The 13,764-nt window shown below is 31.7% G+C and overlaps 1 protein-coding gene across 1 annotated transcript; it reads right to left on the bottom strand.

Annotated features, from left to right (window-relative positions):
* Positions 1-6,894: 6,894 nt before the first annotated feature.
* On the bottom strand, positions 6,895-7,672 carry LOC103313785 (natterin-4). Its single transcript, XM_008197950.3, has 4 exons — positions 7,530-7,672; positions 7,284-7,480; positions 7,088-7,231; positions 6,895-7,040 (listed from the first exon to the last, which is right to left on the bottom strand). The coding sequence occupies exons 1-4, from the start codon at positions 7,534-7,536 to the stop codon at positions 6,954-6,956; spliced, it is 435 nt and encodes a 144-aa protein (XP_008196172.1). The 5' UTR covers positions 7,537-7,672; the 3' UTR covers positions 6,895-6,953.
* Positions 7,673-13,764: the final 6,092 nt, after the last annotated feature.

Here is a 13,764-nt window from a genome sequence, read left to right on the forward strand (position 1 = left end):
ATACATCTATAGAATTGCTGTAACTACCCCTAAAATAATCTTATTAATTATTAATTAATAATCAAACGGAAGACAATGTATGTGCATGCTATATTATAAATTTATCCTGTTGCGGCTGCAAAACAATGCTATTGTGGCAGGCCGAATCTGCTCTATTTGATAGACATTGTTGATGATTGTTGCAATATATAATTAATCCAATGTTAATAATGTACGGTTAAATTTTTATAATTGCGTTCGATAATTCGAACATTGTTCTGATTTTACAATGGAATAGGTATTTTATGAGGCGTAAATTAGCGGATACCGTTGTTGTACACTCTCCCCGCATTACGCTTTCAACAAGTCCGATGATAATGAAAATTGTGCTTTTGCCTCCGCAAGTATTGCATTGGGTGTTATAAACCGACTCCGCAAAATTTCTTTGATGAGAAAAGTTGCCAAGTTGGAATCATCAAGACCGAGATAGTCCCCGTTTAATAACAACTTGACCACTGCACCTTCATACCGCTTTATTTGTTTTTATCAACACGTAAAAATATTTTAATTAACTCGGAACGATTCAGATCCGGCTGTAAAAACACGAAATTACAACAAACTTCCGGAGCGAGGTAATAAAGGTATCGGATTCCGATCTTACGTGCAAGAACTAACACCATTTAGCAACAAAACAAATAAAGCGCTGGAGAGTTTGCTGTACTAAGTCTCGGGAATGCGACGTTTCAGCGTTTCAAATAATTTTTATGGCAGCGTTCTGCAAACGTTGGGATTAATTATTTTTTGCATTTCTCTGCCAAAATCCATGTTTTTAATTAATGATTCCAGCAGCAAGATAATTCTGCGTTCCATTCAACAAGCATCTCGTCTCCTCTTTGCGAGCCCACCTAATTAATTATAGTCGAATGACAGTTCATATTTTACAGGTCGTTAGTTAATTAACGTGTTAAGCATGTCGACGCTTTATCGACTCTTCTGGAACGCGGCGTCGTGACGGCTACTAATTTGAGTGCAAGGCGTCGAGGGTGGAATCCCAGCTGGGGACGTCCCCTCACATGATTGTCCACTCAGCAAAGAGCTCGCCTAATCCATGTGTGCCGAGCATAATATAGAGATAGGGAAATAAAGAACCGACAAGAATAAGTCATATATTCACGGAAAAGGGATACGGACACAGCATTTCTTACTGCTTGCTGGAAATGGGAGTCGAAAGACGATTTTTCGAGAAACTAATAGTAGAACAAAAATTTTTAAAAGTGGCCACCGAGATTTGTTGTTTGTTGGCCTCAGATCTTTTTAGTTATCGTTACGTAATTGTTACACGCTGATTTCAAAACTGCAAACAGATTTTATCTTCAGCTCTAGTTCCTGAGATATAAGTAACTTAAGTTAGCATTTCGTAAAAACAAGACACCACTTAGAAATAGAAATAGAAATAGAAATAGAAATAGAAATAGAAATAGAAATAGAAATAGAAATAGAAATAGAAATAGAAATAGAAATAGAAATAGAAATAGAAATAGAAATAGAAATAGAAATAGAAATAGAAATAGAAATAGAAATAGAAATAGAAATAGAAATAGAAATAGAAATAGAAATAGAAATAGAAATAGAAATAGAAATAGAAATAGAAATAGAAATAGAAATAGAAATAGAAATAGAAATAGAAATAGAAATAGAAATAGAAATAGAAATAGAAATAGAAATAGAAATAGAAATAGAAATAAAAATGCCAAAATCTACTATGACTATAGACAACTAATAGTTATCTAATAGGATATGAAATGACGTTCAAATAAATCGTTCCCGCTCTCCACAGTTCTGTTAATGTCATCAGAGAGCGCAGTCGCTCTGTTACCTTATAAGTTTTCAAGCAATGAATTTGAAAAAATGGTTGTATTAGTATAACGGTTAACACAGCTCAAACTAAAAAATAATCAGAATGAAAAATTCACAACATAATCAACAAAAACAGTTTCATTAAATAATTTTTAGTTTATACATTCTCGGGTGATATATCTTTCAGAAATTTGTACAGTTTTGATAAATAGAAGAAAAAAATGATTTAACTTAATGTAGATTTCAACTAATAATAACCAACTTTTGAACCTTTTTGACCAAATTATGGTTCTTTTAAAAGAAAATTATTTACAGATTCCGAATCTTAGTAATAAAGATTAGAGCGAGTAAGAGATGAATACTTTTTAAACTTTACTTTTTCGTTAGCAAAATTATCCAGAATTTCTAAATTCGTTTTTATTCTTTTAGTTAATTTTTTGGATGAACTGAAATAAATCGATTTAAATGTATATTTCTATCGGAAAATTTTCTGAGGATTTAGAAACTGCCAACAATCTTTGAGACATCGGTCAATGTTTGTTATCTCAAGATAAAGATTACTTGCAGTAGGAGATGAGTACTTTCAATTTTTTAATTAGAAGCTTAGTTTAGACAGATACTCTAGCTTTTCGTATGCAAAATTATTGAAGGATTTTAATTCTGTTTTCATTTTTTGTCAACAGTTTTTAAGATATCAGTCAATGTTTGAAGAACACTTTGAAACACTTCAAAAAATATAACTCTTTTCGGCAAAGTGAAAAAACAACTCAAATGTAAGTTTTTTTCAAGAAAAATACCATAGGAACTGTTTTTATTTTTCATCCATACTCTACAGCTTACAGTTTTTGGGATAAAGTTTGCTTCTTTAAAATAAAGATTAGTTGGAGTAAGAGATGAGTGCATTTAATTGTTTTTAAAAAACATGATCTTAAGATTCTGAATCTGTTTTTAGTTTTTGCATACGAGCGTTGGTTTCTAATATATCGATATTACTCAAGCTTTGAGGAACTGTGTAAAAATACTTAGTTTATCAAAAACCAAACACTTTTTTGAAAAAGTGGAGAATCAAACGGTTACGTTTTTAACACTGAGAGCGGCTTGTGACCTTAAGCATTTCTTATCAAATTTACCAGTATTGTCAAAAATAGATGTTTTATGTCATAGATGTTTTATTACCTTATGTATTACTTTCAAATCTTCAATTTTTGAAAAGCAAATTTTCAATCATACTTTTGCACACTCGTCCAGAAAAGTGACTTTTTTGTCTTGAATTATTAGGTTTTTACAGAATAATGATTTGGACACTCCGAAGAATCATGCAAACTGAACAATGATTTTTTTCCCTGATGAAATTGTATTTAATTTCGAAATGATGTTTATTATACTTACGGAAGCGTGTCATTTGTCAGGTGGTCATGTCACTGACAGTCCGCTCACTGTTACAAATGTGCATTATCTGTTAAAGCCATTAATGGCCCAGCAGCCACTCTACTAACAATATGAAATACTAATAACCACATCGATTTAGCTAAGTCTAGACAGCACTTTGTGAATTTTTCTACTTTAGCATAATTATTTATTGTAATTTTGAACACAGCAGACGCTGTTCATATTTTCCTCCTTTTTTAGTGGTGATGTGTTCTAACCCGAGGTAGTTTTACATATCTGTTTCTTGAATGTTTGTAAATTCGCACATTTGCATTCGTTGCGGCACTGTGAGAAATTGAAAAATATTCATTGATGCTGAGTTTGGCGACTTTTCTTTTTGCTGGCTGGAGGGTGATACGACCTCTTTAAAATTCAAATTTGGCGCCACCTGAGTGCGCCAATTGAGACGTGTTTAACATATTTAATTAATTATACTGGTTTTCCAAGATAGAGCCAATACATTCGAACACCAGTTGGAATTGGGACATAAAAAACATAAGGATCGGCCATAAATTGCACAGATTATCTCTATTTAAAAGCAACTCGACACACGTGTCCGCTATAACCCATACCGCTGAGGTTTATGAATTTTGATAGCGCAGTTATATGCAAGTTATAAACGGTAACTGCATATAACTAACGTATTTGGAGCGACAATTCTAAAATTTATTACAATTCATAGTTATCTGAAATGTGGGTAGACTGGCTTTTCTAATAATTAAATGATAAATTTGTGAGTAACAAAGTTTTCACAGATTTTCCATGACGTGCAGTTTACAGAAATAGTCCATAACGATTATTATTTAATTTAACGTAATTTTTTAGTTCATTATTATGCTAATTATGCCCACCCAAAAAAAATGTCTTGCAAAGTTAAAGTTGTGATGTGATCGCGATTGTTTAAAAGTAAAGAAAACGGTCACATAAATGACGCATTTAAATTACTTAAGGTCAATATCAATTTTTTTAGTAACTTTTAGCATTCAGATTTATTAAAGCTTTTAGCTTCGCTCTAAGCTTCAATATTAAAACTTCTCGCAATAATTGATAATATTTATTATTACGGTTTGAGAGTATTATTGGAGATTTCTAAAAAAATATATTTTTTTAAATAATATTTCGACATTTTGTGGGTATTATCAAAATACAGTCAACAGTGGGTTATTTCTAACATGTCCAAAGATGCAACCAAAAATACAAACTGCACTACCCACTTGGATACTTTGATTAATTTTTAATAACATACTGAATCAAAATTGATTTTTATTTTTTAAATAATAATTCGAAAGTAAAATTACCGTTGGGGGCGCCACTGAGCTAGGTCGAAAACAGTAACCATAAATGGCGGGAAAATGTATATTCGGATATTTTGAGCGTTGTACGAATTTTGGGGCTTCACAATTATTACATTGCCTATGCGGAATGATTATTGCATTTGATGCAAGAAACTTATGTTGACAAATGAGAGATGACGAGGAAAACACGAATAACGAATGACTGTTTGGTTCACTTTCTTTATTGGAAAATTATTACAAAGACATTGAAAAGCCTACCTTTTGGCATAATTTACGTTTAAATGTATCAGCAGTTGTTAATCTTTATTGTAGTTTTGTAGATTTACCGCAGCATTTCATGATTTTTTCAGTGGAAAATTCTAACGTAAAATTCATAACACTTCACTAATTTATTGGTTTCTTGAGCCAAACTTTGTGTTCGCTGTGATCCATTACTTATAATCTTTAATTAGACAACTGTTTGATAACACTTTGTAATCAAAATTTAAATATTTTTCACTTTTTATCCACTTCCAAGTTCCAACAATAAACAGTTTATACCACGAAAAACTACAGAACCAAAGTCAACGCTAGTATTTACCACCACGTACTTTTAAAGTAATTCTTTCTATTGTAAGTAATGAACACTATACACGCAAAATTGTTGAACAATTCATTAAATGTCAGTTAAATGTGGCATTACGAAAATTTCTTTACTGTTTTCGACATAGTTCAAAAGTCATCACCAGAGGGCGTCTAGTTAATTTTATTTCCGAATAGTCCATATAATTAAATTATGTCAAAATGTCAAGACAGACTTGACAATATGCAGAACATTGTAATCGTAAATTAATTCTGAATTTTTTTAAGGATTACCGATCTGGTCAGCTGTAATCAGTATTATTGAATGCATACCTTAAAAAAATTTAGAAGTAACCTACTATTGACTCACCTTATACAGGCTGAGTCAATAGTGGGTTATTTCTGACATGTCCTAAGATGCAACCAAAAATACTAATTACACTCACCACTTGAAACTTTATTTAATTTTTAAAAACATTAATTGAATCAACATATTGTTTTATTTTTTAAATAATAATAGTCCATAATAAAATTTTTCTACAGCCGTCAAAAAATCGTGACATTTATGCATGGTTACCTATGCGCGAAGTTTGACGTTTTTTCACTGTGAAAAAATATTATTTTTTCACGGTTTCACAGTGAAAAAATAATATTTTTTAACTGTGCAGGCAACTCGATTTTTCAGATCATTTTGTTCCAACTTATTTCTGTTACAATTTTAGTAACACGAAAAGACATCAACAGCAACCGAAATGAAGAGACGGATCGATATAATGAGAGGTAGTTTTAAAGGTTTTATAATTATACAGAACAATATTACAAAACAATAATAATAGATATTTACTTTGACATATGAAAATTAAATGTGCATGACGAAAACGTGCCCCCGTTTATCCTTTCAACATCGCATAAAGGGCCCAGAGTGTTGGTGGCTTTAAGGTGGTAGACTTTTCTTCCAAATACGCCAACAAAACATTTTCCGTTACTTGATCAATCTTTTTCATAGAACACCACTGCCGAAACTGAAGATACGTTTTTTCGTACTGCGGTCTTGATTTAGCAGGCAAAAGATTCGACACTGCCGCGCTTGCAATTGCATCTATTTCGTTTTCGCTGCTAAAATCCATCACACTTCTTCAACAAAAATACCTATTGTGACAAATTTTTCGCAACTATCACTTTTATTTATCATCGTAACCATGCAAGCAACTCGATTTATCAGACCATTTTGTTCCAACTAATTTCTGTTACTTTTTTCTTCATCTGGAGGCTGTAGAAAAAACGTTGTTTGTATTTCGTGGCGAAATTCATGTTTTAATGGCGCCTTCGAATGTCTTTTAGGTCTCGACCTGGCGGTCTCGACTAAAATAACATTCTCAGGCGCCATTAAAAAAACACTCATTTCGCGCACTTAATACAAAAATTACTATTTTGCAAAATTGTCAAGACAAACTTGACTATACCCAGAACAATGTAATCGTGAATTAATTTTGAAATTTTTTAACGACTACCGAACTGGTCAGCTAGAATAACCCACTACTGTTTCACCCTGTATACAGTGAGGAGGGTGGTTAATTTTGTTTATTAAAAAAACTGAATAACAAATCAGTATGCATTTTATTAATAAATCAGAATGTTTATAAAACATCATTCTGCAGCAGCTTATTTAACAAGTGAGTTTATCTACGAAAAACAATACTGCAATATTAAGAGATAAAGAATAAGGCTTGCTATTTGATGTAAAACGTATTTTCCTAAAAATAAATGAAAAATATGCAATGTTAATCAAAAGATTTTATTCAAATTGGTGATCTTAACAGAACTTTATTATTTTTAACGCAAAACCAAAATTTCATAAGCTTTATGCGACACTTCCTTACCATCATAAGGAACATAAAGGCAATTGTGAGATGGATGTACCTGCGAGAAAAAATGTAAAATTGTACTAATCTCAAGTACCCAAATACCTTTCCAACTTTAGTAACTCCTCCGGTGTTAACTCGACCAATATACAAAATTTCACCCAAACTCGTTCTACCAGCAGGAATTGCTCCTGCTGGCACTTGCCCGTCTCTTGCCAATATCCAATACATTCTTTTCTCACATAAAATCTAAATTACTTAATATTAAGCCAAGAAATTAACAAATTTTTAAATTACCAACCTTGAAATCATTGACTCTTATTTCTTTTCCATCATAACAAACATAAGCTTCTCGTCTTCTGGGAATAATTTTGCAAGGAAGCTCATCACGTTGATAGTTAGCTAAACCCACGAAAATATCACTTCCGTCCAAATCGTTGCCGCATTTTACCGCGTTTGGAGGGATGGTAAAGTTGCAACAATAAACCCAATCAAAACCTGAAATTATTTTTTAAATAATACTTAAGCAAAGTGAATGGCACCAAACCTGACATGTTTGAATGTTGACTGTGAGGTCTGGATACATAATCTGGAGCTGCTATTTATATTCGCACAGCTGATAAGAATGAATCGGATATCAAGTGTAAAAGGGAGTTGCAAACAAAGCATTCGTTCACTCTTCATGTGTTATAATTTATATTGAAAAATTTAAATATTATTATTAATATTTTGTTAATATGTTCTTATTTTGTATTCCAAATATTCAGGAATTATTGTCATATTCGTATTTATTTCGGAAAACTGATGACAAATCAAATTTTTGACTTTATCATAATTTGAAACACCCTTATCTAAGATACTTAATTTTATAGTTTCAGGAATAGATGTCTCATTACAAATATTGACTTGTTAGTTTATTACTTTATGGAAGTGATGATGAATTGATAAGCGGTACAAATAAATTAGGTATACTTTTATTTTGTCGGCTTAGGCCTTATAACTGCACCGGTTCGGCCTATGAATAAAGCTTAACAAAACAAGGCTTACGGATAAAAGTGCAGTTTAAATAAGTCGAGTTGCACCGTGACATTTTATCTGTTAGTTAATTTATAAATCCGCTAAATGTCTGTCAATTAGTCAATAATTCACAAATACGTGAAAATGTTACGGATTTTCTTTTTGTTTTGCTATCAAGAGTAAAATAATTCAACAAAATTGAAACTAGTGAGTACTTATTTAAGTTTTTAATTTGAGTCAAATTTATTTAAAAACAAGTTTAGCTGCAGTGATGACTGAAGCCTGAAATATAGCTAAATGTGTAGGCTTTCCTGTTTAGATTTGGTAATGTACCATCAAAAAGTAAGATGCAAACTTAACAATCTTTCAGACCAAAAAGGAAAAAGCTTATTCAAAGCAAAGTTTAAGTTACGAAATGATTAGAATCCTCAACGTATTCTCAAAATTGAACCCAATAACAAAAAAAGCTTATTATACCACACCAATCCATGATTTTAATAAAAAAAGCATTGTCCTAGAATTTTCATCTTGAACAACCATCTACATCACAACAATTTCAAAATTCAAAATTGGAATTTCTACAAACTATTAGAATAAACCAACAAATTTGCTGATTCAAAATTATTTGGGAAAAAAGTGTGATACTCAAGACGCCTTAAAGTTCATACCAGTTTAAAGTAGTATTCTAAGTTACAACTTTAAAAAGCAATTATTTAGAATTCGAGATGGAAAAAAAAAGAATTCGAGTTAATGTTGAATGAACTCAAATTGATGAAAAAGTCTGTGGAATTACATATTCAGTTGAAAGAATTGAAATAAAAAAAAATCAGTTCAGTGCTGCTATAGACGTTTTTTTAGTTAATTGATAAATCTTGCTTTTGTGTTCAACGATGTTATTTAATAAAACAATAAAAAACTATTAAAAAAAGTTTCATAATTTAGTGCGATATTATTATTTCAAAAATCAATAACTTTATTGTTATATGGCTAAAATTTGACTTGGCAATATTGAAGTACAGCAAGCTGCTGTAACAATTACTATCAAAGTATCCTCAGTTTTTAAGCGACAGCAAGAACGAGAAATCTGTTTACTATAACGAAGGTATGTATTAAATCTTATTCATATAAATTTTTTCATTATACAAGTCAAGTATAACTCAATTTCTTATCGATCCGTTTACAAAAAGTACTTTTTTGGCATTAAGCACCAGTGCCGTAACTAGGTACTAATTGACTGTAGGCGAGTTTTCAGTTTGGTGCCTTTAAGCATAATTTTCTTAATAGTAGGTTGCTCCTATTATAATTTCTGTTAGAGACATTTCTTAGAGATATATAAAAAAACAAAAAATTATTATACTATGAAAACCTGAAAAAAAGAAAATGGTTCCAGTCTCAATTAATTAAAGTCATACTTAAAATTACTTAAACAATAGGTACACATTTAATTTCTTATTTGAGATTTAGTCTAAGTGCATATAGCTGAATATAAAAACATAAATAATAGAAAAAATAAGATTATATGTCACGATTTAATAAAAATAATGTCGGAATCCGCTTAATTTAATCCGAATATTGAAATTTTTTAAAAAACCTTTCTTGCTTTCACCTGGCAAATTCATTTATTATTTTTCATCAAAATTTTAATATAACTTTTGTTTATAATGCTTTAACCTGACAGACGTCCTCGTGCTATTGACGACCTTATTTTAATTTTTAATTATCAGTTTCAATTTCGAAACAATTTTTTCGTAAGATGCACTGCTTACTGGTACCGAAACAAAAATAAAACTCACCTCTATAGTCTTTTTATATTATATTATAATATTATATTATATTATCTTACTGGGTTCATCCAGTAATCATCAAACTCGGCTTGAACAAAATTTTGTAAAAATTGGCACCGCTAGCTCGCTCTAATTGTCTGCATTTTCGATTTTTTTTGGAAAACGGCCCTGACGGTTTTTTATTCGGTCTTTGACATTTTTAAGCTCATTTTTCTAGTTCACTTGAAACTCAAATTTAACACAACCACTAATGACTCAGTGACAGTACTCAAAAGACCGTGAGTCATTTTGCAAACTGAAATAATTCTTGTAGAATATGAGTAGCTTAATAATTATCAGAACTGAAACTGATTAACAACTAAACAAAGAAAGTCACGTACGTTAACGAGGTATGACTTTACAAAATGAGTTTTCCAAAACAAACGCTTCTGCAAAATAATTGTTTATAAGATTGCACAAATTTTTGATTGTTTAATTGGAATTTGGAAAACAAAAGTATTGCTAGTTTGGCGCCCCTTGAGGCTGCGCCCCAAGGCAAGGGCCTACTTCGCCTATGTCTAGTTTCGGTACTGTTAAGCTCTATCTAAGCGGTACCCAAGGTACGGTTTAGTTTAAACCAAGCTTTATATAATGTTAAGTTGCACTTATTTACGATGTAGTTCACTTGACAGGCTTAAACAGAGTTTATATTTTAAGCCCCACCGGTGCAGTTTATAATATTGTCTCGCTTAAAATAATTTTAATTTTGACTTAATAGTACACGAAATTAGTTTATTATTGGAACACTATGAGCACAGATTTTTATTAGCAACTTTCGCAATCTAAGTTCCAGCAAAATCAATAAAGCACCTGAAACTTATATAATTATGTTTCCATAAGTTTCATCTTGTAACATTAACTTGATATAAATAACATTGAAAAAAAAGCAGGGAAATGGGACATTTCGCACGTAACTGCTCAAAATTGTCGAAAATTTAATTTAAAACTTTAAGTTAAAGCAGTTGCATGGCACAGAATATAATAACTATACTAATTACAACTTCTCAGGCACTGCGTCACCGTCAAAAACAAAAAGTTTGAGATTTCTCAACTAACAAGTAAAACGCCACCAGTTCGCATAAAATCGACAAGGATTCAAGTTGTCTTGAAAATCGTAAAATCGGCAGATGGAAGCTTTTGATTATTTAACGAGCGTACATATTGGATGTTGGAAAGAATTTTCTACTTGTGCTTTCTCTCAAAAGCAAGAATTGTGCAAAACAGAACCGACAAATTTTAAATTGCACTTGAATGCGTATAAGTGTAACACCAAATTTAAGTTTTGCAAGAATTGCGAGTTCTTTAAATGTTGTTTGGCTTTTGGCAAACTCTGATATAAAATGGTCTGCAGCCATGGGATTTTCACAGTTAACGTCCTTCGGAATTATCGGAAACGGAATGATATTACTTTTGCTTGGATGCTATTCGATCTAAATCACATCTGTGTGATTTGACAGTGGGAAAACGACTCGACGATACTTGAAGATGGACAAGTCGAAAAACTCTCGAGAGTTCTATTTTTTGTTTAGTTTTGACCAAACGTTACCGTTACCAATACAGATCGCAACATAAAGCAATGCCCAACGTAACGACGTCATAACCTGTCTGGCCCAACCGTAGACGCTAATGCAAGTTTTATGAGGCACGTTGAAATTCATCGGCAAGTTTAACGGCACCGTAACTATCGCGGCAATAAAGTTATAAATTTCTACATTAAAATATGACACCGGCAGCTCGAGCCGCTGCCCAATCTTCTAAATATTGCATCCGGAGACATTAAAATCAAACATAAAATTTCGACCAAATGCTGGATACGTGTGCACTTTCTGTGCACACTTTTTCTTTTGGAAATTTCCCGTAAAAAATTAGGCAATTCAATTTCAAGGGACTTTATACCAATTAACTGACAAATATTACATTATTATACGAGTTCTATAAGACGTTCTATTGTGGCACGAATGGTTTTGGAGCTCGACGAAGGAGTGCTCCAATAGAATGAGTGCCACAATTAAGTCTTATAAAACGAGTGTAATATACTATTTATTCTACTTTCAGTTTTTGTTTTTTGTTTTGTTTAGTTTAACTTATCAAAATCTGTTGAAACTATTTTCTTTTAATTTTGTTAATTATTCGGGCTTTATCAATAAACGATTGACGATGTTGACAAATCACACACTAGATTACAGTGATGACTGATGACACCCTGCCCAGCACTGCCAATACAACTCCAAAAAAATTACTAAAAGAAGTTGCACAAAACTTCTCTTTGTGTAACTAAGAGGGTAGATCAGTATTTACGGTTCCTGACTAGGTCAGGATATCAGCCTACTATGGGCTCTGCATGATATCGGCACTTATATTTTTATAAGAACTATCATTATTAGTTAGTTGTTGTGCCAAGTGTTTTGTTCGTTAAGTTAGTCGATGACAGACAATTTTTAAAAATGGAAAAAAGTAAAGTCAGAGCGGTTATAAAATATATTATGCAAAAAAGAGATTAACGCCAACTGAAATTCACAAGCATCTAACAAATCTAAAGTGGACTCTCTTTTTTTTACCAAGTAGTAAAAAGCAAAGTATGGAGTGGCATCACCGAGGATTTCCATCTCCAAGCAAATTTCGAATTCAACTGGGGCTAGAAAAATTTTGGCCCGTGTTCTGGGATATAGAAGGAATTCTAATGATCGGTTATAAGGAGTATGGACACACAATATTGGGTTTTTATTGTGCAGGGTTAATTTTAAAATTGCCTGAATGAATCGAAAAGACTAGAAAAGTTGGCACTCAAATATTTTGTTCCATCAACGTTCTGGTCACAAGAGCTGCATTGTGGCTGCCATACAGAACCCTGGCTTTGAAAGCCTAGAACACCTTCTATATTTAACAGACCTGGCACCCAGTAATTACTATCTCTTTCCAAAATTAAAAGAAAACCTGCATAGGAAAAAATATGAAAATGATAATGAAGTTATGACCACAGGAAACGTCTGGTTTGAGGAGCAATTGGAAAAGTTATTCTTGAAAGGCACTGAAGCATTGAAACATCGGTGGACCAAGTGCATTGAAGCCCAGGGAGATCATTTTAAGTAACAAATAACAAAAGTTTTAAAAATTTTCTTTTTATATTAGAGACCGTAAATTTGATCTACCCTCAGTAGAACAATTTGTAAAACTAAAGTAGAAAATCACAATTTTTGACATTAGGATCAGGACTATGTTCTAGTTAAGCCTGCACTTTCATAATCATCATACAGGGTGATTTATTTTGGGCCTACAACCTACATTAGAAATCTTTCAAGTTTCAAGTTTCAAGACTTTAATATTTTGAACACAACTCATACGATTATTTTGAATTTAACAAAATTATTTTCATAATGGTTGAATCGTCGGAACTACGAGAAATTGGCGCCAACCTTGAAATTTTTAACAGTAACCACCTATTTTTATTATTTTTTAGGAAATAATTAAGTAAAATTTATCTTAGTTATTGCTACTTACTATCTGTCAGTGTTACTGACGTATTTCAAATTTCAAATTATATTCTCTCAACTGAAAATGAAAATTTTTCGCAAGTTACTTCTAATAGCTAAGTTAAAACTAAGTTAAACTGGATTTAAATAAGATCTTAACCGACTTAAAATCAATGCAATCTTCTTATTTTAACAAAAAGATGGTTTTTATAGTATGCTAGTTTATTTGAAATATGTTGATATTCAGTTATTCGTTTTGCACTAAACACACACAGTCGTTTAATTGGGACACAGAACATTTTGCCTTAGAACATCATATTTTGAAAAAAAACAAGACATGCGCACTGGTTTCTTTAAAAACATTTGATTTCTTACTTCTTTTCTATAATTCATAAAAGATTCGTCTCTTTTCGTTGAAAACAAAGATGTGTATATTAACTACATTGAAAAGAGTTAATTTTTAATCTACCCT

This window comes from Tribolium castaneum, chromosome 6 (assembly GCF_031307605.1).
Source record: "Tribolium castaneum strain GA2 chromosome 6, icTriCast1.1, whole genome shotgun sequence".
Taxonomy (NCBI): Eukaryota; Metazoa; Arthropoda; class Insecta; order Coleoptera; family Tenebrionidae; genus Tribolium; species Tribolium castaneum.